The sequence below is a fragment of the Plectropomus leopardus genome, chromosome 7, assembly GCF_026936395.1.
Source record: "Plectropomus leopardus strain MGB_pleo_1.0 chromosome 7, ASM2693639v1, whole genome shotgun sequence".
Lineage (NCBI taxonomy): Eukaryota > Metazoa > Chordata > Actinopteri > Perciformes > Serranidae > Plectropomus > Plectropomus leopardus.
In genome coordinates, this window is record NC_142182.1 from 1,097,501 (window position 1) to 1,124,929 (window position 27,429).

A 27,429-nucleotide genomic window follows, 5' to 3' on the forward strand; every position below is an offset into this window, starting at 1 on the left:
TGCTGGGGGCGCTGTTCCACATGTGAGTCCCCATGTGAACCTGTGCGAGAGGGACGAGGGAAGTGGTTACCATGGAAACCATGTTAATGGACGGCATCCATGAACATAAACGCCCCATTAAAACAAACAATATGGATTTCCCCCACAGCTATTTTCATTTCTGCTATTTCTACCATCCTACCGTGTGTTCGTGACGACGCAGGAGGAGGCATCTGTTTACTCCTCCTCTCCTCTCCCTCCTCCTCCTCCTCCTCTCCTCTCCCTCCACCCCCTCCTCCTCTCCTCTCCCTCCACCCCCTCCTCTCCCTCCACCCTCCTCCTCCTCCTCCTCCTCTCCCTCCACCCCTCCACCTCTCCTCTCCCTCCTCCGCCTCCTCCTCTCCTCTCCCTCCACCTCCTCCTCCTCTCCTCTCCCTCCATCTCCTCCTCCTCTCCTCTCCCTCCATCTCCTCCTCCTCCTCCTCTCCTCTCCCTCCATCTCCTCCTCCTCTCCTCTCCCTCCACCTCCTCCTCTAATAATAATCAGGGCTGGCTCTTGCCATTTTGGTGCCCTAGGTAACGTCCCCAAGCATAAATAAAGAGGCATGAGGAGGTGCGGCAGACACACGGCAAATGAAGAATCTCCGTGACCCGTAGTCTCGCCACTTATAAAAAAGACTCTGTGTAGGATACACAGGTGCATCCTCTCTCTGGGCTCCTCTCTCCTCCATCCACACCTCCTCATTGGAGGAAGTAGGAAGGGAGGAAGCATAAATTAGCGTAATGAAAAGCGCCCGTTGTCTTACTGCTACCTACTCGGCCCACTGAGCAAGCCAGTCTCCTTTCTTTTTTTGGGTGAAACAAACCTTTAGATTTCCTTTGGTAGTAAAAGCTCGTCCGCAGATGGCGCAGGCGAACGGCCTCTCCCCGGTGTGCGTCCTCTCGTGGATCTGCAGGGCGCTGGACGAGGAGAAGCTCTTCCCGCAGGTCTGGCAGTGGTGCTGTTTGGGTATCCGGCGGGGTGGCGCTGCAGGAGACTCTGGTACTGAACAGCTGCGCGAAGGTACACAAAGACCCTCGCTGCTCCTACAGGAGGCGTTCGAGAGAGCCTTCAGAGAGTCAGGGGACAACATGGAGCCGCCCCGGTCGGGAATGGACGGTTGGAGGAGATGTGACGGGAAGTCTCTCATCTGATGCGTGAGCATGTGCTGCTTCAGGTTCCCCTTGGTGGAGAAGCCTCTGCTGCACGTGGAGCAGATAAACGGCCTCTCTTTGGTGTGGCTCCGGTAGTGGATGTCCAAGGCGCTCTGACAGGCAAACGTCTTCCCGCAGATATCGCAGTACGTGTTCTTCAGGACGCCCTTTTCTCTGAAGCAGTGAATGAAACTCCGAGAGTCCTTCAGTAAGTGCAGGTTGGCGGGCGCCGCAGCAGAAGCACGGAGCTTCAAAGCCGCCGAGTCGAGCCACGTCTGGAGCGGGTAGTCAAACCTTGATGTTTGAAAAGACACTGGAGTTTGTCCTTTAGAGGACAGAGACAGCTTGGACAATGCACCAGAGCACGGACCACTTTCAGCAGCCTGTTGGTGGTTTGTTTCTCTGGATCCCTCTGGACGCTCTGTTTTGATCCATTTGAGCTGCAGATCCCCGGGATAACCAGTCCTCGTGTTGGTTTTCCCAAACGACGGGGACAGACGGATGGATAAAGATTTGAATCTGGACAACTGCTTGTCACAAAAGTCTCCATCACTGAAATTCAGTTTTGTTTTGTCTCCGAATCCTTCGTCACAATCCACAGAGTATTTTTGATCTGCATCGGGTAAATTACCCTCCAGGTGCATGTGCATGTGTTGCTGCAAAACAACGGCATTCGTGAACTTCTTCTGGCAAACGGGGCAGGACTGCTGGACCCTGAGCGGGACGGACGCTTGGTGGACAGCCTGGTGCGTCTTCAGGTTTCCTTTGGTGGTGAAAGATTGGCCGCAGAGTTTGCAGAGGTAAGGTCGCTCTCCGCCGTGCGTCCGGTGGTGCATCCTCAGGGCGCTCTGACAGCTGAGGATGCGGTGGCAGAGGACGCACTCGTTGGGGACGGACAGATCACTGCTGTCCAATGGTGGCTGGAGTTTTGGGAGGCATTTTAATGAAAGGAATCCAGAAAATGAGGTGACGGACTCCTCTGACCTCATTGTTTTAGAGACAAAGTTCAAAGACGGTTTCACATCTTTAAGATTTGTGATTCTTTGCTGCCTGGTCTCCGCTGAGTCAGACGTTTTTGTGGGTGTTTGTTTGGACCTGAAGTTCTCACTGGCTGCTGAATTACAGTAAAAATCACACTGAGTGAGGGGGGCAGGGTGCTCCTCTCTCTTGACAAAGGAGGACAGGATGTCCGCCTGCTCCAGGGAGCCGGATATAGTATTCAGGAATCTTTGACGCCACCCTGCTACGTCTGGAAACAGACCAATCTTAGTGCCGGTCTGGATGTGGTCCAGGTGCTTTGGGGCAGGGTGAGGGTTTATGTGGGCGTGTCTCTCTTTGTGCCTCTGAACATGAACCTTAAGGTTCCCCCGAGTGGAGAACCGGTTCCCGCAGATGCTGCATCTGTACGGTCGTTCTCCGGTGTGCGATCGCAGGTGAATCTGCAGAGCGTTGACGCTCCCGAAACCTTTGCTGCAAAATCTGCATCTGTGTTTCAAGAGACGCTTCAGATTCTTGCACTTGCTCTGTTGGGCCAAAGCTGCCAGCGCGTCCAGATCCTCCACCATCGCGCTGATGTTTGGTATCAAATCTGCAGCGGCGTGCTTGTGCCGAGTCGGAGAGATCTCAGGTCTGATGAAGCAGTCATCACTGAACATCAGCATTTTGGTTTGGGACAATAAGCTGAAGTCCGTGTTTTGTGTTTTAAAGACGTGCTCCGGAGGTGCTGTCGGTGTGGATTTATTCAAACTATCTAACCGAACGTCTTTGCTGTGATTTCGCTGCCTGGAGTCGCTGATGTTGGCGGACTGAGTCGATAAGCTTCTGGCGAACCCCGCAGCCGCAGCGAGCCGCCGGGACAGATGAGCGCCGAGAGCTTTAAGCTGTTTGGTGGATTTTGAAGCCGGACGGTCGTTGGCGCAGATTGTTGGGGCGTCTGGCGTCTCAGTGTGGTGATAGGCAAACATCAGGACGTGGTGGCGGATCTGATCGATGAGCTGCAGCTGGTGGATCTGTTGGACCTGCAGGGCAAGCAGCTGCTGCAGCAGAGACGAGACGTCGCTTCGACTTTCCGAGCGGCGGGAAAACTGAGCCACGGCAACTTTGGTGCTCTCCAGGTTCTCAATAACCACCTTTCTCTTTACCCACGAGTATCCTGCTAGGTCGGCGCAGCAGGCGGCGGGCAGGAAGGATTCTGGGAAATCCGAGGTACAAAGGTCTCTGTTGGATCTGTCCTGTGACGGGCCGTTGTCACCGGGTTCACCGGCCCCCCCTGCTGGCTGCAGATCGTCGTTCACGATGAGAACTGGAGGGTTTGGAGAGCAGTGTGTCTGATGTCGCTGCAGATCTGACGGTGCTCTGAACTCGGCGCAGCAGCGGCTGCAGACCTGAACGCAGAGATCCACCGCGGGAGGAGAGTCGGCACTGAGAGACACATCTGAAAAACAGAGTTCAAGAAAAGGAAATTATTATTATCATAATGCTGCTGCGCTTTTCTGGAACATTTTAACTGCATTTATAATCGACTGTACTTCATTAATAGGAGGAGGAGCCGGCTGGGGTGCAGTTTTAACTTTGGCTGCTATTTTAGGATTAGTCTTTGGACAAAAATGCTTTTTATTTTTAAACACAATTTAGTAGTTTTTATCCTTCATAGTTTAAGTTTTAGTATTAGTCGAGTGCAACATACATTTTAGGTGAAGGAAAGTGGCATCATTTTAGTCAAAAAAACAAATTAATTAAAAATAGCATTTTTAATTTAAATTGCCTGCAAGTTTGAAAATAAGATGTTTTTCTTGGTTTAAAAGATTTTAAAATTCAAAAAATAACGTTACCCGTGGGTTTGTAAGGCACGTTTTCTTGTCTCTACCAAATGCCTCTACAGATTTGGAAGACATATTTTCTTTATTAATAAAAAAATAAATACATACATTACAATACATTTCTTTAAAAATTGCCCATGGGTTTGGAAGACAAGTTTTCTTTAAAAAATCAAATAAACAAAAAAAATAAAATTTAAAAATAAAACATGTTACACTCGCAGATTTAGAGGGAGTGTTTTCTTTAAGAATTTTAAAATATTTAAATTTTAAAATAAAATAGAAATAAAATTTCAAACCCAGCAGCAGGATTTGGTGTTCATCATTTAAATTCATACAAATACAGACTATTAAATAATACAGAATGATTAGTTTACGGAATAGATTCGTTTGTTCCATCCACAAGTTGTTTTCTTTAACTTCTGCTCATAAATAAATGTTTTCTCTAATAATTCACAAAAATATAAATGAGACAGATTATTTTTCTCAAAGATTTAATGTTTTGCATGAAAATAACTCACCGGTGTGTCTGTTCAGAGAGAAATCATCGGAGTGGACCTGCTGCGGTTTCAGCTGCTTCCTCCGCGACATGTTTCCAACTCTGAACGCTGAATCAGACAGACACACAAAGATAGAGAGACAAAGACAGACAGAGAGACACAGAGGGACACCCGGACAGAGCGAGCATAGAAAATACAGGGTCTGTCATAACAAACCACACCCCCTACATACACACTCTCTCTTATTTATCTCAGTGCTCGAATCTGAGTTTGTCACTATGGAAATATTAACCTCAAAAATGTAAAGTAAAGAAAAGTAATGTAAATTTATGTAAATTTATTTTAAGATAAATGTTCTCTTAAAATAAATGAAAAAAAAAATAAAGAAATAAAAATCACAAAAATGTTGATGTCAACAAGGAAAAAATAAATCGCAGAAATTTCACTAGAAATCGCCCCCAAAAAATTTAAGAAAATAAATTTGTCATAATGCTTCTTTTAAATCACAAACAAATTAAGAAAAATGAGATTTGATTTGATACATTTCGAACTTGAAAAACAAGAAAATAGAGAAATTATTTTTCAAGAGCAGACAGTAAAAAAAAAGGAGGTAATACTTACAATAAATGATCAAACTCACGATGACTTGGTTTACAGAGTAAGTACAAACTCATTCAATCCCACCCTTTTCCCATAAGTCATTGAATTTAAATTAACCAGCTTCCTTATTCATTTACACCTGAATGTTTTCACATTCAGGTTTCACAAGTGATTTCTTTAAAACACACTGGAAAATAAATAAATAAATAAAATCCCCAAAATGTTTTTTTCAAAACATGTCAAAAAAAATTAAAACACCATAAAAAAACTTTTTATTGGGGACCACTTTGGAAATGAGTGTTTTTAGTAATGCTTTAAACTGCCATCCTCAGGTATTTTAATTTCCTTTTAATGTCATGATACTTTTTAGAATTGTTTTGCTATAAAAAAAATCCAAATTCCATTTTGTTGTCTGTTCTTCTAAATGGACGAATAAGTTCAAGCAAATGAGAAAATCTGCAAACATTACACCGTCTTCATTAATTTATTCATTATTTCCCAGCGGCAGCAGCCGCAGCCAAGGCAGCAGCAGCCGCAGCAACAGCTGCACCAGTAACAGCAGCCGCAGCAACAGCAGCCGCAGCAACAGCAGCCGCAGCAACAGCTGCACCAGTAACAGCAGCCGCAGCAACAGCAGCCGCAGCAACAGCAGCCGCAGCAACAGCTGCACCAGTAACAGCAGCCGCAGCAACAGCAGCCACAGCAACAGCTGCACCCTCTGTTGGTGACACACAGAAACAACCGGCTCACTTTAAACATTTTAATCCATCAGTTGGGGTTTTTTTTACAATCAAGAAAATCTAAGTTTGTTGGCTGTAAACAAACAAACAAACAAACAAACAAACAAACAGACAGATTGAGGAGTAAAAAATAAAGGCACTTAACTTACATCACCTCCATAAAATAACGTCTGTTTTTATACAAATATTTACACACTTCTTCTGAAACACAGACGCTGACGGAGGAGCACACACACACACACACACACACACACACACACACACACACACACACACACACAGAGTTTATATGTCTGACATGATGAATGAGTACTGAGCCCTTTAAACGCTTCATGATTAAAACCTAAACTTTTAACTGTTTATCCCTTTGAAACCTGAGCGACGCCACTTTTCTTCTGTGCTGCCTTCAGATACTTTTAAGGGACAAAATCTTTAGAGATTTATCAAATAACTATAAAACATTTCACAAACACAACATTGATGATTATTAGATTTATGACAATTCAGGTTATCGAAATACACATATTTATTATTAATATTTATAATCATTTTTGTTTTGATTTTAGGTTTTTTTCGGGGGGTATTTTTTCTTATTATTTATTTATTTACTTATTTATTTAGATCATTTCTTGTGACTACTTCTTTTTTTTAACCAATTCCATATAGCCATATCCTGTAAGTTTCTCAGTATTTTCTTTCCATGTTTTTTGAAAGAAATAAAAAAAATCTTTCAAAAACGTGAAGAAGTTACAAATGACAATTTTCAAGATAATTACCTGAAATTTAGCAACAAAAAAAGAAAATAAATAATGTAAGAAAAACCAAACAAGCAAACAAACAAAAAAGGCAAAACACACACACTAAAATACATCCATACAATAGTTAATAATTGTGTTTTTTTTGGACATTTTTTCCTTATTTATGATTATTTTGTAATAATTTATGTCTCAATTATCTCTCAAAAGAGAAAGGTAGTAATTTGCTTATATTTTGAAGGATTAGATGCTTGTGAAAGGTGCCTGAAGGCGGCACAAGAAAACTGAAGTCTTTCTGAGTTTCAGAGCGTTAATTTAACCAACAGAATAATTAGTTATTAGTATCACCAAAAACACGGTAATGAAACCACAGTAAATAAAGAACACAAAGGAAAGCCTCACAAACTTCAGCCCTCCGTCACTTCAGGAACTTTGCCAATAAAAACGCTTGATAAAACAAAAGGCTAAAATACATAAAATACATTCTCCTCGTTTCGGACGACGAACGGATGGAATGACGAGTTTCACACGTGAAGAAATCAGAGACCGACGGCTCCGTTTAGTCACAACGCAGCGCAGAGGAAATGTGTCAGATTATCATAACGTCTCTCACCAGGTGTGTGTGTGTGTGTGTGTGTGTGTGTGTGTGTGTGTGTGCGTGCGTGCGTGCGTGCGTGAGGCCTCAGTGGGAGGAGCTGCGGTCATTGGCGACGTCCTGCAGGCGCCGGAGCAGTGCTGAGTGGTTCTCAGAGCAGACTCTCTTGGGGGACGTCTCGTCCTCCAGAGGGAGGCTGCGCTTCCTGGTCGGAGTCTCTCCGGTCCGGATCATACTGTTGATCTCCTGCAGACGCTGAGGGGCAGGAGTCAGAGGTCACACAGGGGTCATACAGGGGTCACACAGGGGTCACACAGAGGTCCTTATCAGCTGTTTTTCATTACTAGAAAATAGCTTTTGAAAATATATATTAGAACTGAATATTTAAACATAAAATAACTGTTTGTTATTTATAAGACAGGAGGGGGACTTGCAAAAAGGGGGAGGCATGTCAAATAATAAATAAATAATAATTCTTTGGCTTTAGGAAAATAGATACAAAGTACAGCCATATAAAGCTGTATACTTTATATGGCTGTATTTTGTATCTATTTTAGCGCTGATTTTTTGTGTGTGTGTCTGTGTGTGTGTGTGTGTCTGTGTGTGTCTGTGTCTGTGTGTGTGTGTGTGTGTGTGTGTGTGTGTGTGTGTGTGTGTGTGTGTGTGTGTGTGTGTGTCTGTGTGTGTCTGTGTGTGTGTGTGTGTCTGTGTGTGTGTGTGTGTGTGTGTGTGTGTGTGTGTGTGTGTGTGTGTGTGTGTGTCTGTGTGTGTGTCTGTGTGTGTGTCTGTGTGTGTGTGTGTGTGTGTGTGTGTGTGTGTGTGTGTGTGTGTGTGTGTGTGTGTCTGTGTGTGTGTGTGTGTGTCTGTGTGTGTCTGTGTCTCACGTTGGGGGGGCTGCTGCAGATGTAGTAGTGAATGGTGTCTCGGGGGGTGGGCGTTGTGGGGGCGGAGCCTGTCTTGTGAGGTGAGATGTAGATGGAGTGTTTGCTGGACAGAAGCATCCGACGAGGGGAGCCCGTCCTCAGGGAGGGGTACGGACACAGAGGGGGGGTCTCCATCTGCACACACAGACACACACACACACACATAAAATCATCATAAAGCCTCTGACCAGCGAGCAGTGAGACTCTGACAGCTCCTCCTAACATTCCTTGAACATTCATGTGGGACGAAAGCTTTCATACAAAAGAGAAAAAAAACTGATTAAATCAAATCACTATTCTGTGTCTTATTTAAAATAAAAAGAAAATATTTTCTAATCGTTTTTCTTTTTTTGGTGATTATTTTTTCTTTAAAATGTTTTCCAATGTTTATTTATTTTTTTGTTGTTGCAATTTTTAAGGAAAGCATTTTTCTTTTCTTTGAAAATTTTTGACGATTTTTAAAGAAAACATGCCTCATGTTTTCTTCAAAATCACCAAAAATGACAGCATTTATCTCAGCCAGAAACGGTTAAAACAGAAATTATTGTTGACTCGTGTCTGAATCTCTGAGCTCCAACTCAACATGCTGAATACTGAAAATCTGTCCTCTTTGAACATCTCTGCTCTGTGTGACATCGTCAGACTCTCAGCATGTTTTCCTGTCAGTGGAGAGTAAAGAGTTAAACCTGTAAACATAAACAAATGTAAATATGAAGCGTTTTTTTTACCCCCGCAGAGGGCGAGCTGTCCGAGTATCTCAGAGCAAAGTGTCGCATCTGTTTGATGTAAACGTTGTTGTAGAAGTGGATCAGGTCTCCTCGCTCCTCCTCTCCATCGCCCACCGTGGAGGAGGAGCAGGAGGAGGAGGAGGTCTTGTTGGAGGTGTTGGTGGGGGTGGAGGGGCACTGCCGGGCTGGGGGGTGGGCATGGTGCTGCTGGAGCGAATGGGAACTGGACTGATGTCTCCACCTGCTGAGAGGAGACGAGGAGACGAGGAGACGCCACCTCATCACAAACAAGCAAACAACACGTTCTGCTCATAAAAACTGGATCGATTCATTAAATATTATCACTATCATAATTATTATCATTATCATTATTATTATTATTATCATTATTATGCATTTATTAAAGGTCCAGTGTACAGGATTTAGTGACATCTAGTGGTGAGCTGCAGACTGCAACCGTCAGAAACTTCTGTGTGAAAAGCGTGTACAACAGGGGTCATCAACTACATTTGTAGTATTTATTTATTTATTTATTACTCATTTGAATCATTTGATTATGATATCCTTCAAAAGGACAGTAAGAAAGCCATGAGCAGCTTGAGAAGAAATGACCCAAACATTTATAAAAACAAAGAAACTAGTTACAAAATTAAAAAAAAAAAAAAAACCTTAAAAAATACCTGAAAGTTTGATTAAAAAAAAAAAAAAGAAGAGGGCGAGACAATTAAACAACAAAAACATTATAATAATAATAATAATATAGAAATGTCCAAAAATCCTAGAAAAATCCTAAAATCCTAGAAACATGAATGGGGCTGCTGTGACTGGCCCCTGGCTCCCTGTAAAAAGTGGCCCCCAAGCACAGCAGTTTTAGTGTCCCTGCCACAGAAGTGAATGAATAATGAAAGCAACGAGTTCTGTGACAGTTTGTAAACAGATATTTGCTATTGGTAAATAAATCCAGAAATACATCGATATGTTGTTTTTTTTATTATTATATTATCACACTGTGACGATCTGACTAACAAACAGTCATTTAGTGTTTGACATGAAAGACAGTAACGAGCGTTTTCTCACCTGGATCCTGGCTGCCGTCTGCAGCTGAGCTCTGTTTGTTGGTGTCGTTGCTGCCCGAGTGACGTCTCCTCCTCCCCGAGATCAACACACTCCGATACACCTGATAGACACACACACACACACACACACACAGACACACAGACACACAGACACACAGACACACACACACACAGACACACACACAGACACACACACACACAGAGACACACACACACACAGACACACACACACACACACACACACACACACACAGACACACAGATGCACACACACACACACACACACACACACACAGACACACAGACACACAGATGCACAGATGCACACACACACACACACACACACACAGACACACAGACACACAGACACACACACACACAGACACACAGACACACAGACACACACAAAGTAATTTTTTACTTGAGTACTTCTATTCTCCACCACATCTCAAAGGTAATTCTTGTACTTTTTACTTCACTACATTCATCTGACAGATTTAGTTACTTCACAGATTTAGATTTTTGAAACAAAATATAATTAATAATCACTGATGATGTATTATTACTGATTAATAAAGTTATTCCTAAAAACCTAGGAATGTCCTAAAATCCAAAAAACATGCTAGAATCTGAGAAACGTCTCAAAATCCTGACAATGTCCGAAAATTCTAGAAACGACCTAAAATCTGAGAAACATCCAACTTTGTTGAAATGTCCAAAAATCCTCGAAATATTCTTGAATCCAAGAAGCATCCTAAATTCCCAAAAATGTCCTAAAATCTCTGAAATGTTAGAAAATCTTAGAAATGTCCTAAAATCCAAGAATCGTCCTATAATCCTAAAGATGTCCTCAAATCCTACAAACGTTCTAAAATCCTAGAAATGTCCTGAAATCTTAGAAACATCCTGAAAAACTTGGAATGTCCTAAAAACCAAGAAACATGCTACAATCTGAGAAACCCCTTAAAATCCTAAAAATGTCCCAAAATCTGAGACACATCCAACATCATTGAAATGTCCAAAAATCCTAGAAACGTCCTATAATCTCTGAAATGTTCAAAAATCTTACAAATGTCCTAAATTGCTAGAAACTCTTAAGGGGCTGATATGACTGGCCCCTGGCCCCTGGCCTCCTGTCATTTTGTATGAGTGGCCCCTGGGCGGAGCAGGTTGGGTGTAAGTGATATAAACGATGTAAACGGCGGTTTGGACGGTAAAGACGTTGTGCGTCAGAGACTCGGAGGTTCTTACGTTGCTGCTGGCCTGCGGCTGCGTGCGATAACACTTCATGATGTTCTGGAAGGATCTGTCCTCTTTGGTCACCTGACAGAAATCAAACACACGGACTTCAACAGAGAGAAACACACAGGTAGAAACGGTCAGACGGACAGATGGACGGAGGGACGGACCTTCGCCGTGACGTAGACGGCACACATGAGGAGCTGGTCCAGGTGTCGGTCCATCATCAGCTCGGTGCAGTGGACCAGAGAATATTCAAAACACGTCCAGATCTTCCTCCTCAGATCTGACGAGATGTCCAGTTTGGCACAAAGATCTCGGAGGCGCACGCTGGCCAGGTGGTACACCTGTGAGAGGTCAAACATCACATCACGCACTCTGTCAGCATCCGCCGGACTGTGACGGCGAACGCCGAACTGTGACGGCGAACGCCACCTCAGAGGAGAAAAACACGTTTCAATGTTTCACCTTCTAAAGGCTGCAGACACCAAACGTGTCTGTGATGAGTTTATTTTCTGTACATACGTATGTATATATATATATATATATATATATATATATATATATATATATATATATATATATATATATATATATATATATAATGTGACGGTGTCAGATACTCATAATAACATTTAATAATAATGTCTTATTTATATGGCACTTTTTAACCCTTTCATGCATGCTGTCTAACACAGTGGACAGATATCTGAAAGTCATTCTGAACCATTGAAGTTGGAGTGCTTCAGTTCTATGTCCCAAAACCAGATGCTGGACCCGAAAAACATCTTCTGCACTTCAGCTTGATTTTTATCTTTGTATCTCATTGTAGTTTTGAGATATTGCATCATACATTTTAAACGGTTGGGGAGGAGAAAATGCGCAAAGTGTCTCGGACAACCAGACATGCAAAAAACAAATAAAATAATAATAATAACAATAATATCATAAAATCAACTAAAGAAGGTTTGATCCAGAGAAAAACAGGATAAAAATCATTTCTGGGACTGAAAATACATCAGTCCACTCCAGCGGATGGCAGGCACATAAGCTTATATTGTATCTGTCCCCTGCAGTGGACACCACACATCGACTGTATAAAAAAAGATAAAACCGAACTCATCACAGGCCTGAAAAATATTTTTTTCTTTTTATTTATTGTTCTTAGTTTATTTACTATTTGCGTTTTGTCAATACTTTAAAAACAGAAGCATTTGGGACCTAAATGGAGTTCCACTGAATCACTTTTTATGTTGTTGATGTATGGTGTCCACCGCAGTGGACAAAAAAGCACATATTGGACAGAAAAATGGGCATGATTTTTTACATTTCTAAACTAAAAATAATATTAAAAATACAGATTTTGTCCAGTGTGTGAGCTTAAACTGAGCCGGACATAGTTTGGATATGTCAGTGATCAGCAGAAATATTGATTGTGACAGTGCACTTGGTGGAAATAGCACGTATTTTCTCAAACTGCAAGAAATAATAGGTTAAAAAATAGGAAAAATGTCCAAAAAATACTTTTATAATCATCATAATTGTGTTTTTAAAATTATGTTGTAAAACTTTTTTTGAGCACATTTTTTAAAGTCATGTTGTTGTTGTTTGTTTGTGTTTTTTTGCTTATTCTCAGGTGATTTTCTTGTGCTTTTTTTTGGGTCAAATCTCCTTTAATTGCTTATTGCCATCTTTTTGAAACAAATCAAAGGTTTAACAAACCACTTTTTTTTGGTTACTCGCAGACTGAAATGATTAAGTAATATTAAAGATGAAGTTCCCCAGTTTGTAGAATAAGAGCTCCAACACCGACAGACGAGCAGCGACGTGTGAGCTGAACATTAAACTGCGAACGCAGCTCGTACCTTCCTGAAGAACAGCGACAGCGAGCCTTTCCTCAGCGGCCTGCTGGCTGCTTTGGCTGCTGGTTTGCTGACGGCTGATTGGACGGTGAGGGTGCCGGTCAGCGTCTGTGCGGACAGCTGCTGCAGCGGGGCTCCGCCCGGTCCGGTGACGCTCACCTGGACCGGCAAGAAGGTGATGCCTGCGAAGGTCAGAGGTCAGTTACTCACCACAAGTGGTGGAGGAAGTATTCAGATCCTTTACTCAACTAAAAGTACTAATACCACCCTGTGAAAATACTCTGTTGCAAGTAAAAACTCTGCATTAGAAATGGTACCTCAGTAAAAGTACGTAGGAAAATGTACTAAAAGTATTTATAAATACAACTACCCAATGCAGAAAAATCTGGAATAAATAAATACACAAATAACACACCCAAATAACTCAAATAAAAAAAACACACACCATAAAACTCAAAATTATTTTTTAAAAACAAAAAAAAATTAAGAAACAAAAAATTTTAAAAAATACTCGAAATGATTTTAAACCCCAAACACTCAAATTTTTAAAAAAAATAAAAAAATAAAAACGCACCCTAATCTAAAACACCCTAAAATATATTTTTAAAAACAACAGAAAAAATAACCCCAAACTTTAAATCATTAAAAAATCCCAAAACTCAAAATTATAAATATAAATAGAGCATCTCCAAACTCAAAATTGTCAGAAAAAGGAAAAATATCTAAAACCTCAAAATTATAAAAGAAAATCTCAAATAAAAAAATACTATTACAAAATCATAAAAAGACTTTAAAATGTTATCAAACTATTTTTTGTCATGTTTTCATACAAAAATATTAATCTTAAAGTAACTAAAGTTGTCAGATAAATGATGCGAAAAGTGTAATATTTTCCTCTACTATGTAGCAGAGTAAAAGTATAAAGTAGCATATAAATATAATATTCGAATAAAGTACAAGTCCTTCAAAATGATGCCTAAGTACAGCACTCACCCTGCAGAGGTATCGTGACCGTCTGCCCGTTGGCGGCAACGGTGGCGGTTGCCAGGTTGACCACGGTCTGGCCGGCTGGGAGGGTGGTGACGAGGCTGGCCTGGCCGGGTTTTGTGGCGGGGGGCGGCGCTGTGCCGGTGGTGCTGGCGGAGGTGGCTCCGGGCTCTCTGTCCACCGCGTCGACAAACAGGCGGCGGCGATGCGGGCCGGAGGGAGGAGAGCTGTAGCGGTCCAGCAGGGTGGTGGGGGAGGGGGACACGGCTGCAGGAGGAGGAGGGGGATTATTTTACATCCCGGGTGGACTGATGAACAAACAGCAGCAATTTAACGCTTTTACTCGACAAACTAAATAAAAATCTTCTTTAAAAATGTACTTTTATGGGAAAGCTTTTCTCTGAGCTGCCGACTCATTGAATTGGTTTTTAATTTCGTATTTCTGATTTCTGTGAGGCACTTTGTAATTTATTTTGATAAGTGCTTTATAAGAATATATACAATTAAGTTTATTAAACCTTTGAACCCTGAGCAAAGTGGTGCAATTTCTCTCTAAAACATGGAGAAAAAGCAATAAGCAACTTAGTAATAAATGTTTAACAAATTAGTAGATTTAGAAAAAAAATTTCAAAGTTAGACAAAATGTTTTTTTTTAAGCTGAGGAAAATGTATAGGAAAAAAAGAAAAAATCTAGGGAAAAACTACATGTATAATTATAATACTTACTTACACACTTACACTTAATTTAAACAATTTTATAAATTATCAAAATTATGATAAATTATTATTTTATAAAATTATCATAATATTTCAAATTATGTTGCAATAATATTATAATTTTTAGTACTTTTTTCCAGGTTATTTCCTTGTTTGTTTGGGTTTTCCTTTACTTCTTTAAAATTAATTTTCAGGTAATTTTATTGTACTTTCAAATCATTTCTTGCTGATTTTTGGGTCTTTCCTTCTTGTGTTGCTTATTGCCTTCTACCCATGTTTTCGAAAGAAATCATGCCAAAAAACGTACGGGAAAGGCAATGAGCAACTTAAAAAGATATGGCCCAAAAATTAGCAAAAAAAAAAGAGTAACAAACTTCCAAGAAAATTACCTTAAAATCTGCTAAAACAGAAAAGAAAAGAATTAAAAGAAAATGACCTAGAAAAGGGGCTGAAAATGATTGTATTTTTTAATTTATGATTAAAAAATGTATTAAATATATTATATTTAATTAGGGAAATAAAGCATTTGAAGAAACTCTGGGAAACTATATCATAATTAAAAAAAAATTAAAAATCTGCATATGCAATTGCAGACCAAGTTGAATGATTCATCCGTCCTCCATTCATGAGCCAGAAACCTGTGAGGACAACATCTCTCTATGTTTTCTTTCAGATGTTATTGAGGGAGTAACAGCGGAGAATGAAGTCAAACACACACCTTTGACGGCGCTGTTGGAGTTGAGCTCAGGTCCGTGGTGGATGGGAGTGAGCGGGACGCTGCCACTGCTGCTCTCCTCGTTTTGTTCCAGATACTGAGAAGGCATCACCTGAAACATGTTTACACCACAAACACTCACAAACTGAAGCTTCAGCTGTCACTGACACAAAAAATACACAAACCCTGAGGGACTGCTTGGTGCTTTTAAGGTGCTTTTCTTGTTGTGATAACTGTGTGTGTGTTGATGCATGTGTCCTAAATGTAGTCCAGATTGTGTATTTGAGTGTAATCAGTGAATTTGCAGCTCAGCTCCTACAATAAGTCTAAAATACACTGTGGAAACTAAATAGTTACATTCAGACTGTTCAGGTCCAAAAATGCTCCATTGAAACCCATTCAAACTGACATTTTTGATCCCACAGCCATCAGAGCAGAAAAACAGGACTTGTATTATTTCTGGGTGTCATTCTGGGCTTTTGACTCTGAATTTGTCATTTTGACTATTTTCCACCTGATGAGGTCATTTTGACCATTTTTGGCATATGGAGGAAATACATGCTATTTCCACTAGGTGACCTGTCAGCAGCTAAAAAAATATATACTTTGCATGTAGCATATTGAAAATAATAATTTTTTTTTGTTTTGTTTTGTTTTGTTCTAAAAACACAGAAGCATCATGACAAAAATCTGACATTTAAAGGATTAAAATTCTGAAACTTTATTGATTTGATATTTATGATTAGCACTGATGTTGGTTAAAAAAATAGACTTAAATCATATTAATGTATAAGATATTTTATAGCCTGAATTCTGAAAAGGAAATTTTGTGTGCAGAGTGGTATAAGTGTGAATACTTGACATTGCACAAAAAATAATAATATAATAATCAATTCTGCTGCAAATCATTGACATATCCCAGGTTGGGATCATCAAACAAAACCTACTTTGCATGTAGTTTATTGAAAATAATTATTTTTTGTGGGTTTTTTATCTAAAAACGTGAATGAATGAGTGAATGAACATTTGATAGAACTAGAAAATCATATTAATGTTCAATGTTTTGGAAAGTGCATTTTTTATGCGGAGCAATACACGTGTGTGTCACATTAAAGTGGGCCCTAAGGGTTAATATATTTAAATTTAGGCTAAAACACTGCAAAACAGTCAAATGTGCATGTGCACTGACCTGCTGGCAGGCGGGGACGGGCTCTTTGGAGCTGCGGAGGCTCTCCCACAGCGGGGAGTCGCTGGTCCAGGCCAGGCTCTCCAGGACCTGCTCCTCCACCTGGTTCAGGTGCTTCACCACCTCTCGAAACAGACCCTGCTCCGAACGCACCAACACTTCAATCACCTGCACGCACGCACGCGCGCACACACGCACACACACACACACACAAACACAGTAAGACTTTTTGACATTTCTAGGAATTTAGCATATCTCTGATCTCATCACATCTTTTTTTTTTATTAAAAAAGTTCAACTTTTATGCTTTTTTATGCTCTGGACATTGTTTTCTGTACTTTAAGTAAACATAAGTTGCCAAATCCTAGAAATATGTATGAGGCTGCTGTGTCACTGTTGTACTATCAACAGACTCTCAGTGCGATTGATAGAAGTGATTATTGATGCCTTGTAGAAGCGCTGGGTGATAAAACGATAACGACATCAATCGCGATATAACTTCTCCTCAAATGAAATAAGAGACGTAGTCGACAGAATGTCGATAGAACTCATTCCAGCCGTGTTTTGACTGACAACACGAACAGCCAATGATAATAAGAACAGAGCTGCAAGACCCCAAATGCAGTGAAGGACTTTGAGTGTCGAACATCTGAGTGTTTGACAGCCACAGCATTTCAGCTTTGATCAGACTTTGGATGAATTATTTAGAAACAGCAGGACGCATCGCTCCGTGTCTCATCCGGCCGCTCGCGCTGAGCTCTCATTATTATTACCAGGGGCAGATGTAATGTTTTGGGGGCCCGGGGCCACAAGCACATGAGCTTATACTAACTGTGAATGTCGGCAGGCTGTTGGCAGCTATAGGAGAAGTAGGCCGACTCAAAAGTTTTTAATTCCTGAGTAAAATGATTAACAGCACAGAAGTTTGACAGAAGCTGAAGTCAGAGTCCTGCAGTCAGGAGAGGTTGGCCTATTATCAGCACAATGTGCTTCAATTTACCTGAAGTTTGTTTCAGATGGAGCTTTTCATTTTTATATAATGCTGGAAAGTTTAATAAATAATAATAAATCATATGTTTATTACACTCCAATACTGATTTTAGGTTTGAGGCTCGGACCTTTGCTGGGAGGACATTTTAGTACCTGGACCTCTGTGAGTTTTAGTAGAATAGGTCCTCCAGCTGGTGATGCTGTTCTACAGTATATTTGTCATGTTCAATGTCTGACAGAAAATAAATATTTAAACCAAAATTAACCTGATGATATCTTCATATCTCACTGAGGAGTCAAAGGAACCTTTAAGCTCCACAGAAATACTGATTCGATTTATATTGTGATATCGACTGATATGAAAAAAGATACTGTGATAAGATTTTTTTTCCACATCGACCAGCCTTATGTAGAAGTGATTATTGATACCTTGTAGAAGTGATTATTGATACCTTGTAGAAGTGATTATTGATACCTTGTAGAAGTGATAGGCGGGGAGCTGGAAGATGGAGATCAGGTTTGGGAAATCTCCTGGAGGTCTGTAGGAGAAGACGACGATCTCCAGGCAGCAGGCCAGCAGGGAGCGATGGAAGACGTCCTGCTCCAGAATACACTGAGAGACACGCACACGTCATGTCACCACAGTCATATGACATGTTACACGTTTGTCCCACTTCAACAAAATACTCACCGACAGGTCAGCGTCTCCCAGGATCATCTTCTCTCTCTCAATGATGGACTCCAGGATCCTGTAGTAGAGCGCCTCCGCCAGGTGGAAGTACTTCACTGCCATGTCTGCAGCAGGAAGTTCAATTACAAAAATCACATCTATCATGTGCTTATGTTCTGTGTGTGTGTGTGTGTGTGTGTGTGCGCGCGTGTGTGTGTGTGTGTGTGTGTGTGTTTACCTTTCCCCATGCCCCTGGTCTCGGCCCCGCTGCCCTCGTAATGTTGACAGAGGAGCTCGAACATGTCCTTCAGGCGCTGTCTGATGACATCGCTGGGGTCTCTGGCGCAGGCCCTGCAGGGAGACAGTTTCTCTCAGGGGTGTTTTTAGGATTTGAGGATATTGGGGACCTTTGTAGTAAAAAAATAAATAGAAATAAAATAAAAAAAGTTCTTAAAAAAAGAAAATCACAAAAAGTTTTAGAAGAAGCCAAGGGCCAGCAGGTTTGGAAGGCACTTTTAAAAAAATTTTGGCAATTAATTTTTTCTTTAAACATTTTTGGAGATATTCTGTCTTTAAAAATGTGTGGCTTTTTTGGACTATTTTTTTCCCTTTAAAATTCCAGGTCATTTTAAAAAAAATTAAGCAATCTTTTTTCTTAATTTAATTTTTTTTCCTTTATAATTTCTGGTCTTTTTTTTTTTTTTAATATGGCATTTTTTCTAATGAAATCTTTTTGGTGATTTTTTTTTCTACTAAATTTTTGGGTGATATTTTTTTCTTTAAAGCTTTTTGGTGATTTTCTTGTTGTTATGACTAACTTATGACACCAGAGGTTGAGCGTTAATCTCCAGACTGAACCGTGTTTGCGCTGACAGAAACACACCTGAGAGTCTCCGTGAGTTTGGCACTCGGCCCCTGCTTGGTTCCTGACAGCAGCGTGTGGAGACGCCCGACACTCTTCATGGCTGACGACACCGGAGACGCCAAGCTGTTCTCCTGAACGTACTTCCTCCCCGTCAGAGGAGTGGACACCTTCAGGGCCGAGGCCTGACGAAGAGAGACGCCAGGCTGCTTAATTAATATTAAATGTTCATTCAAAGCTACAAATAAAAAAAACAAGCTCACAGAAACTACAAAGAGAGGCTGCTGAACTGATGCTGCTTTAAAAGAGGTGAAGTTTAGGCTCACAGTGAGGTCGCTGTGCAGCCTGTAGGTGGCGCCGTCCTGGTTCTCCACCCCCTCACACAGGCAGGGCCCCGGGGTGCCGATGTCCTCGCTCGCCGCCTCGCCGGTGAAAATCCTCTCATCCAGACTGCCGGTGGCCAGAACATGTTCCTCATACACCCGAGTCAGCGACAAACTGAGGGGAGAAGTCAGCCGATTTTAGACTGCAGACAGAACAGAGACGGGTAAAGGAGTGGACAGCAGGCTGAAAAGAGCAGAGTATGGTGGCATAAAGTAGCAGCAAAATATCCCAAAATCTCAAACTGTGTTCACCTGCAGCGTCTCCACTTAAACAACTAAAATCGTTTAGTTCATGGTTAGAAATCAGTGTGTGAATCTCATGCTGTGAAGATTTTAAGGACATTTCCTCCTGATAAACTCCTCCTCCCTCCACAGCAGATGTCTCTGTCTGTCTTCATACAGAACACGTTATTAACACACGTGACCAACACGTGATTTTAAACGCAGCGCTGCAGTGTGAGGACGGACAAAACTCACAAACTGTCTCCAAAGTTCATGGGATCCAGAAAGCCGGTCAGACTGTCCTCTTTTCCTCTGATTATCTGTGAGAGAGAGAGAGAGAAACACACACACACACACACACACACACACACACACACACACACACACACACACACACAGACACACACACACACACCATCAGACCAGACTGTGTGTGTTTCCTCTCTGTCTAACTGTGTGGCAGGAGGCCAAAACCATTAAAACGACCATTTAATGATAGGGTCCCTGGTGGCCCCCCAAAACATTTTCTAATGTACAATAAAAATAAAGTGAAGTCCTAGAAAAGTCCAAAAATCCTAGACACATCCTAAAACACTAGAAATTACTTTATATCGCAGAATTGGCTGAAATCCTAAATCCATGCATTAAATCCAAAAACATCCTTAAATCTCAGAATTGTCCTAGAATGCTAGAAATGTCCTAAAATCCCAGAAACATGTATGGGGCCCCTGTGACCGGCCCCTGGCCTCCTGCCATTTTGAAAAAGTGTCCCCCAAACCAAGCAGGTTGAGTGTCCCTGCTTTAACTGTTGAGCGTAAAATAAGTCTAACCAAACAGGAGTGTTAGGGGACATTAGCAGTGAGGACACGAGGACACATTCAGGGACGGTGGTGGCGGAGCGTCGTGTGTCTCACCCTCTTGTGGAAGAGCTTCTTGACGAAAGGTTTCCAGAAGTGCTCTTTGACTCCTTTGGCCTCCAGCACCAGGCCGTCATGCAGCTCACACAGCTGCTCCATGAAGCAGTACGGCCCCGGGGACGGCCTGAAGTCCTTACTGCCGAAGTCCTCCGGTAGACCTGCAGGACACGAGACAGAGGGACAGACAACCTGACGATCAGACAGAACACAATCTCCCTCTAAAATCACAAATGTAAGAAATGCTTTTATTTGTTGCTCCACTCTGTTGTCTGGTGGTGTTTTATCTATTCTTATTATTCTTATATCTTATTTTTGGAAAGATGCTGCATGAATAAAGTTCATTCTTATAACTGTAGATAATAATTCGTGGTGAGTCTGATGACACCTTTCAGTCATCTTAAAGCAGGGACACTTAAGCTGCTGTGCTTGGGGGACACTTGTGTAAAATGACCAGCAGCACCGCACATGTTTCTCTGATTCTCACATTTTAGGACATTTCTCTGATTTTGAAACACTTCTCTGATTTTAGGATAATTCGCAGATTTTAGGACGTTTCTTGGATTTTAAGACATTTCTCGGATTTTAAGAAATTTCTACGATTTTTGGACAATTCTATAATTATAGAAATTTCTTGGATTTTAGGACATTTCTAGGACTTGAGGACATGTCCTCTTTTTATCTATCTTCCTCTTTTCAGATTGTTTTTTCTCTATGCAACATGTTCTTTAAATGTTATTTAAATATTATTACCGTCTGTTAAATCCTGTAAAATGCTATTTTATTTATATAAACTACAACATCCTCTTTGACAGGAAACCAGGAGATCAACAAGGTGACGTTACATCTTAAATCCTGCGGTGTAATTTAAGATGTTCAAACCAGCATTAGCTTCCTGTCTGTTTGACGTGGTGTCAGAGCTGTTTCCTCTCGCGACAGGTTCTCCAATAAATGTTTGGAGAGGCAGGAAACAGGAGGTGTCCACAGGAAGAGAGGACAGCGCTGACACACACTGCTGCAGCTTTTTTGGGGGAGTGTGCTGGCTGAAATGTGTTCGGCAGAAAGAGCAAAACGTTTGATTTATTTAACGTGTTTGATTTAGTGCAGCGCAGAGCTGATAAGCACGCTTCCTACACGCCACTGCTGATTTAAGTTCACCTCGCTTCACTGTGTTTCACTGCTCTGGGAACAAAGTTACCTCGCACTTTGAGATGCTGTGTGTGTGTGTGTGTGTGTGTGTGTGTGTGTGTGTGTGTGTGTGTGTGTGTGTGTGTGTGTGTGTGTGTGTGTGTGTGTGGTTGCAGCAAAAATATTTGTTTATCTGATCAAACTGGTTTCTCAACCAAAATCAGTAATATTTCTGAATATTTAATCATTTTCATTACTTTGCAGATTTGGAAAAACTGAGCTGTTTCTTGATTTTAGGATTTCATTATTTTAGGATTTATGCAGGGTTCCCGCTGATCCTTAAAAATTTTTAAGTGGGCATTGAATTTATTCATCTAAAAACGAGGCCTTAGTTGGTATTAAATGACTTTAATTAGTCTTTCAAAAGCCTTAAAACAGCTAAGACACGGTAAGTAGGATTTATGAATCATTTTTTCTGCCAGTGCATTATAAAATCTCTTCAAATAATTGGTAACATCTACTTTATGTTAAATCATTTAATACATTCCTCATCTTAAACCTGTTGTTATGTGAATCTAAGCAGTTAAATCTAACATGCAGAGTGAGAAACACAAAATCTCCAAGAAAACTGTCCAAACCGTCAAACTTCTGTTGGTAAACCAAATAGATACCATAATAATATTAATAATAATATAATGTGTTCATTGTTTTTCATGTGTCCAAGTTTTTTTTCCAACCTTTTGACACTGATAATTTATTTTTTCATTAGACAAAAAACAATACATCTGATTTTCTAATAATCATTTGGGCAAAAGGAAATTATCCGTCTTTAATTTTGGTTATTTTAAATTAGTTTTAAACTTTATTCCGAGTGGCATTAAAAAAAAGTCTTAAAAACTTGAGGGGTGGGGATTTGAGGGGAAAGACTGTGGCGGTGCATTGTGGGGAGGATGATACCGCACAGAGCTTCACTCCTGGGGGGACGTCCTGGCGTAAAGACGCTTATTAACATCCTGCTTCTGATCTAAAGCTACACAGAGACCCTCAGAGGATCAGATGTCAGGTTCGAGAGCGAGGTACCTCTGAAGTCGGGGTTGAGCAGGTCCTTCCTGGCGTTACACAGCAGAGCGTTGGTGAAGACGAGGTCGAGGGCACACAGCAGCAGGTGATACGAGTTCACCAGGTCGTCGCTGATCATGGGGAAGTTCCCTGAACAAGAGAGAGATGACAGTGATGAGATGAGATAACTAACATGTTGGTTAAACATATTATGGCCAAATCTAAAAAGGAAGGTTTCGATAGCTAACTTCAAGACCTCAAATACACACCAGTGAGGAGGAGTTAAACACTGTTAAAACCAACGTGGTTCCCTCGGAAAGCCAGTTCAGAGGCGCTCCGAGAGGTGTCATTAGGTCTGAGCGTCCGAGGCAAACATTTTTAAAGAGGAAAAACAAAATCACCAAAAGTTTCTAAAAATGACCAAAACATTAGAGGGGGAAAAAAACATCAAAAAATTTCTAAAAATCACAAAATATTTTAAAGAAAGAAAATCACCAAAAATTTTTGAGTAAAAAAAAAGAAGCCAGCCACCAAAAACAAAGAAACCAAAAACCTGACCTTCCACACCAACAGGCCTCCTAAAATCCGAAAAACATCCTAAAATCCTGGAAACATCTTTAGAAAAGTTGAGTATTACTTAAATAAAGAAACACCAAATTCTTACCTTTGGCGTGGACAAATAAAACCCAGCAGAAGTTGAAGACCTCGGTCACGGTGCAGGGGTGGCGTCTGCAGAGAAAAGACGTGAGCGTAAATAAATCAGTCACGGACCCTGAAACACTTCTGCTTTAAAGGACACTAGTTAATTTAGTTAGTTAATTCATACTGTGCTGAGGTCGAAGGTTACGTTGTCCCACCTCTGTTTGCGGCTGCGGTGAACTCGGGGCGGCTCCTCTGACGGCGCCTTGAAGATGGCTTTGAAGATGGGAACGTACTTCTTAAAGATGACCGCCGACACGGTGAAGTTTCTCTCCAGCTTGTCGGTGCTCTGACGGAAGTCCTGCGGCAGGTTGGCCATGTCCTGCCACTTCTTCATCTTATTAAAAAACTCTATCAGGCTGCGTGAGGACAGAGCAGACGAGGTTTTACTGCGTACTCAACACTGAAGAAGTACCTGACAGCCCTGCTTCAGTAAAAGTACAGACATCTTACTAAAAAATGACGGTGGTACAAGTTAAAATCATCTGTTAGAATATTATTTAACTAAAAGTCTGACCGCATCTGATGTTTACTGTACTGAAGTGTCTGAAGTCATGTTAAAATATTAAATGTACTTAAGTGTTAGAAGTAAAAGTACCTGTAAAAGCTGGTAATAAAAAAGCAGGCGGTCAGAATTCTGGTGATTACGAGGTTAATTTCTTTTTAACATGAACGCCGCCTCATAAACGGAGCGAACATTACACGTGACAAAAAACAAGATATTTCCTCCACAACTTGGATATAAAGAATAAAATCCAATTTTTATTTCCCTCTCATTCCTTACATTTAACTTTTTGTGTGTAGCTGTTTTTGTTGCACAATTTTAAAAGACACAAAATGAAAAATTAACACAGTATACAGCACAGAGGGAGGCAAAAAACTGAGAGGGATTATTTGAAGCATCCACACACAGAAAAATAAGGTTCATATTTCACATGATGTTAGAAAAAACTAAAACACACACACATATATACTGTACATATGTGTGTATGTGTGTGTGTGTGTGTGTGTGTGTGCTGTTTCGTTCTTTGTACTTGAGCTGCTGCAGAAGATTTTTCCTCTGGAGAAATAAAGTTTTATCTTTAACAGTCTCTCATCAGTCTGTGCTCAGTCATTATATATAAATATATAAACAGATAAATAGATAGGTAAAATACAATACAAAAATAATAATCAAAATAAATAAAAAGTCAAGAAAGGAAAATGTTTAAAATCCAGCCAATCTGTTTGGGTTTCAAAGGATTAATCTATTATTTTCTCAATTCATCAGTTTGTCTGTAAAATGTCAGAAAACAAATATCAAATGTCTTCTATTGTCCGACCAAAACGAAGAGATTCAGTTTACAATGAAACTATTAAGAACTACACCACATAACTTTTAAAGATATACACACACACACACACACAATATAAAACCTGTAGAAAACACTCAAATACACACTCACAAGACGGACCTTTCAGGTGAGTACACAGGTGCATTATGGGCCTACCTCATCTCTGAGCAGCGCAGGATTCTGGTCAGAGACACGTAGTTCCCCTCGGCGGTGCCTTTTCCCACCGTCGGCACCGACGACCTGCAGGCCACGTACAGAGCGCAGGCCAGCCAGTGCAGCTCGCTGCCCTGCAGGTACCAGAGGACGCGATGGAGCCAAAAAAAAAAAAAAAAAGTCATTGTCAGAAAGCTGAGCATGGAGCTGTTTTCTCACTTTTTTAAGATACAATTTTTGTTAATTAATTTAATGTTCACCAAATTTCTTTTGTGGAATCTGTTTGCAGTCTTTTTTAACATTTGTGAAAATATTTGCTTTTTATAAATCTTCTTTTGCATTTATTGAAGGTATTTTACATTTGAGACATGTTTTTTCCTTTGAATTGTGGAGTAGTATGAAATATCATTTAACAGAGATAAAAGTGCCTCCAGGCTGCACATAGTAGTTAGAGCTGTTACTTTGCTGCAGTGTGCAGAGGGATTTCAGATTTAAGTTACTCTATAAATAAACAGATGAAATAAGCAGGTAGTGTCATTAATCATCAGTCAGTGTGGTGTATCCAGTTACACTGAGTCAGGTGGGAAGTTGTCTCCATGAGAGGCTTCCTGCTCATCACACACTGTTATTATCACCATGTTGCATCATCGTACAGTGGTATTTATTTATTAGGGACTGTTCTTAATTTATAAGGGGGGAGGGGATAATACAAAAAGTATGAGGCATGTTAAATATTTTTAAAGCACAAGTGAAGGTCTTTCCATGGCAACACAACTTTGGCATTTACATTTTGATAATTTTTGTCCATTTTAATAACAAACTATTTGAGCCATTTTTTAAATTTGATTTTGTGTTGTCTTGGAACATTTTGGGCAATTTAAAAAAAAAAATCCTTCGCCATTTTTGTCAGATTTTCTTTTTTTTTTCTTTCTTTTTTTAAATGTCGGATATTTTAAAAATCCACCAATAATTTCTATTTTCACGAATTCTGGCTATAAGAAATGTATAGTGTAAATATAATGTAATTATTTTTCTTTAAAGACATAGAAGTTGCCAAAATATCAAAATCTTCAAAAAAATGGCAGGATGTTTACATGTTTACAGTATGTTTAAGTGATGTTTACAGTATGTTTAAATTATGTTACAGTATGTTTACAGGATGTTTAAATGATGTTTACAGGATGTTTAAATGATGTTTACAGGATGTTTAAATGATGTTTACAGGATGTTTAAATGATGTTTACAGGATGTTTAAATGATGTTTACAGTATGTTTACAGGATGTTTAAATGATGTTTACAGTATGTTTACAGGATGTTTAAATGATGTTTACAGTATGTTTACAGGATGTTTAAATGATGTTTACAGGATGTTTAAATGATGTTTACAGTATGTTTACAGGATGTTTAAATGATGTTTACAGTATGTTTACAGGATGTTTAAATGATGTTTACAGTATGTTTACAGGATGTTTAAATGATGTTTACAGGATGTTTACAGGATGTTTACATGACGTTTATATGATGTTTACATTCTGCTGGTTTAGCATGTCAGTAGCATGTTAGGATAAGGCTAATTCTCATATTTACTGAATAAAAATCAGTTTTTCTGGTTTAATCAAACTCGAGACTGTTATTTTAGATGAATGTTTGTTGTCAAAGTAAAACGACACAAACCCGTTAGCATCAACCGTTAGCTAGCTGCGGTAAATACGTACACCGGGCGGCAGAAACAACCACGACACAAAATAAATCAGCACTAACGGAATAATTTCGGCTTTTTTCACCTCTAATGTGAAGTTCCTGCTGATGTTTTCGTAGGTCTTCCACGCCTCGCTGCTCGCCTCTTCGTCCATATTTAAAGCCCGACAGAGATCCTCAAACCCGGCTCGGGCTCTCTGCACCGACTCGTCCTCTTCGCTCATTGTTTTCGGCGCTACGAACAAACTTAACGGTTAAAATTTGGGTTTAGGGTTAAAAAAAGAGACTCCGGCGGCAAACTCAGCCGGTGTCCGCGCAGCTGTTTCACCGAATATCACCGTAATAACGGCGTTTATTCCCGAGCTGCCGTCGGACCGTGTGGCCATTTAAATGTCCTTTGACTGACAGCTGCTACGGCGCGCGGCCGCTGCGGGCGTACGGGGGGCCACGGGCTACAGCGCGAGACGTCATATCTGTGCGTATCCTTACGTTGAGAATACCACAAACGGCGTATCTGAAGCCCGGCCCACTAAACGTGCGTAGCTAAGCACGAATGGGTGGGTCTACCTGTCAATCAAAATACTACAACTTCCGGTTGTGTTTACTTCAGTTGTTTTTGTCTTCGCGGAACGCAGTCCGGAAGTCCGTCTGAAAAACGGCTAAAATAACTTTAAAATGTGTTTTATTTTAACCTGCGTCATTGA

The 27,429-nt window shown here is 40.6% G+C and overlaps 2 protein-coding genes across 2 annotated transcripts in view; both read right to left on the reverse strand.

Annotated features, from left to right (window-relative positions):
- Positions 1-5,415, reverse strand: part of sall1b (spalt-like transcription factor 1b) — a 7,265-nt gene extending 1,850 nt beyond the window's left edge. Inside the window, 3 exon segments of the mRNA XM_088079561.1 lie at positions 1-40; positions 846-3,607; positions 4,511-5,415. The exon segment at positions 1-40 is cut by the window's left edge and continues 221 nt beyond it. Of these exon segments, the coding sequence (XP_087935687.1) occupies positions 1-40; positions 846-3,607; positions 4,511-4,580 (2,872 nt within the window). The 5' untranslated portion in view covers positions 4,581-5,415.
- A 420-nt stretch (positions 5,416-5,835) lies between these two features.
- On the reverse strand, positions 5,836-27,152 carry rbl2 (retinoblastoma-like 2 (p130)). The gene is given in 23 exon segments (XM_088079560.1): positions 5,836-7,434; positions 8,064-8,237; positions 8,831-9,006; positions 9,009-9,074; positions 9,908-10,007; positions 11,158-11,229; positions 11,316-11,492; positions 13,011-13,189; positions 14,001-14,261; positions 15,430-15,538; positions 16,616-16,780; positions 18,078-18,215; positions 18,294-18,397; positions 18,511-18,623; positions 19,156-19,319; positions 19,461-19,632; positions 19,995-20,059; positions 20,654-20,814; positions 22,862-22,990; positions 23,505-23,569; positions 23,698-23,898; positions 25,030-25,160; positions 26,812-27,152. Coding segments are annotated over 23 exon segments (3,228 nt in total). The 5' UTR covers positions 26,950-27,152; the 3' UTR covers positions 5,836-7,266.
- Positions 27,153-27,429: the final 277 nt, after the last annotated feature.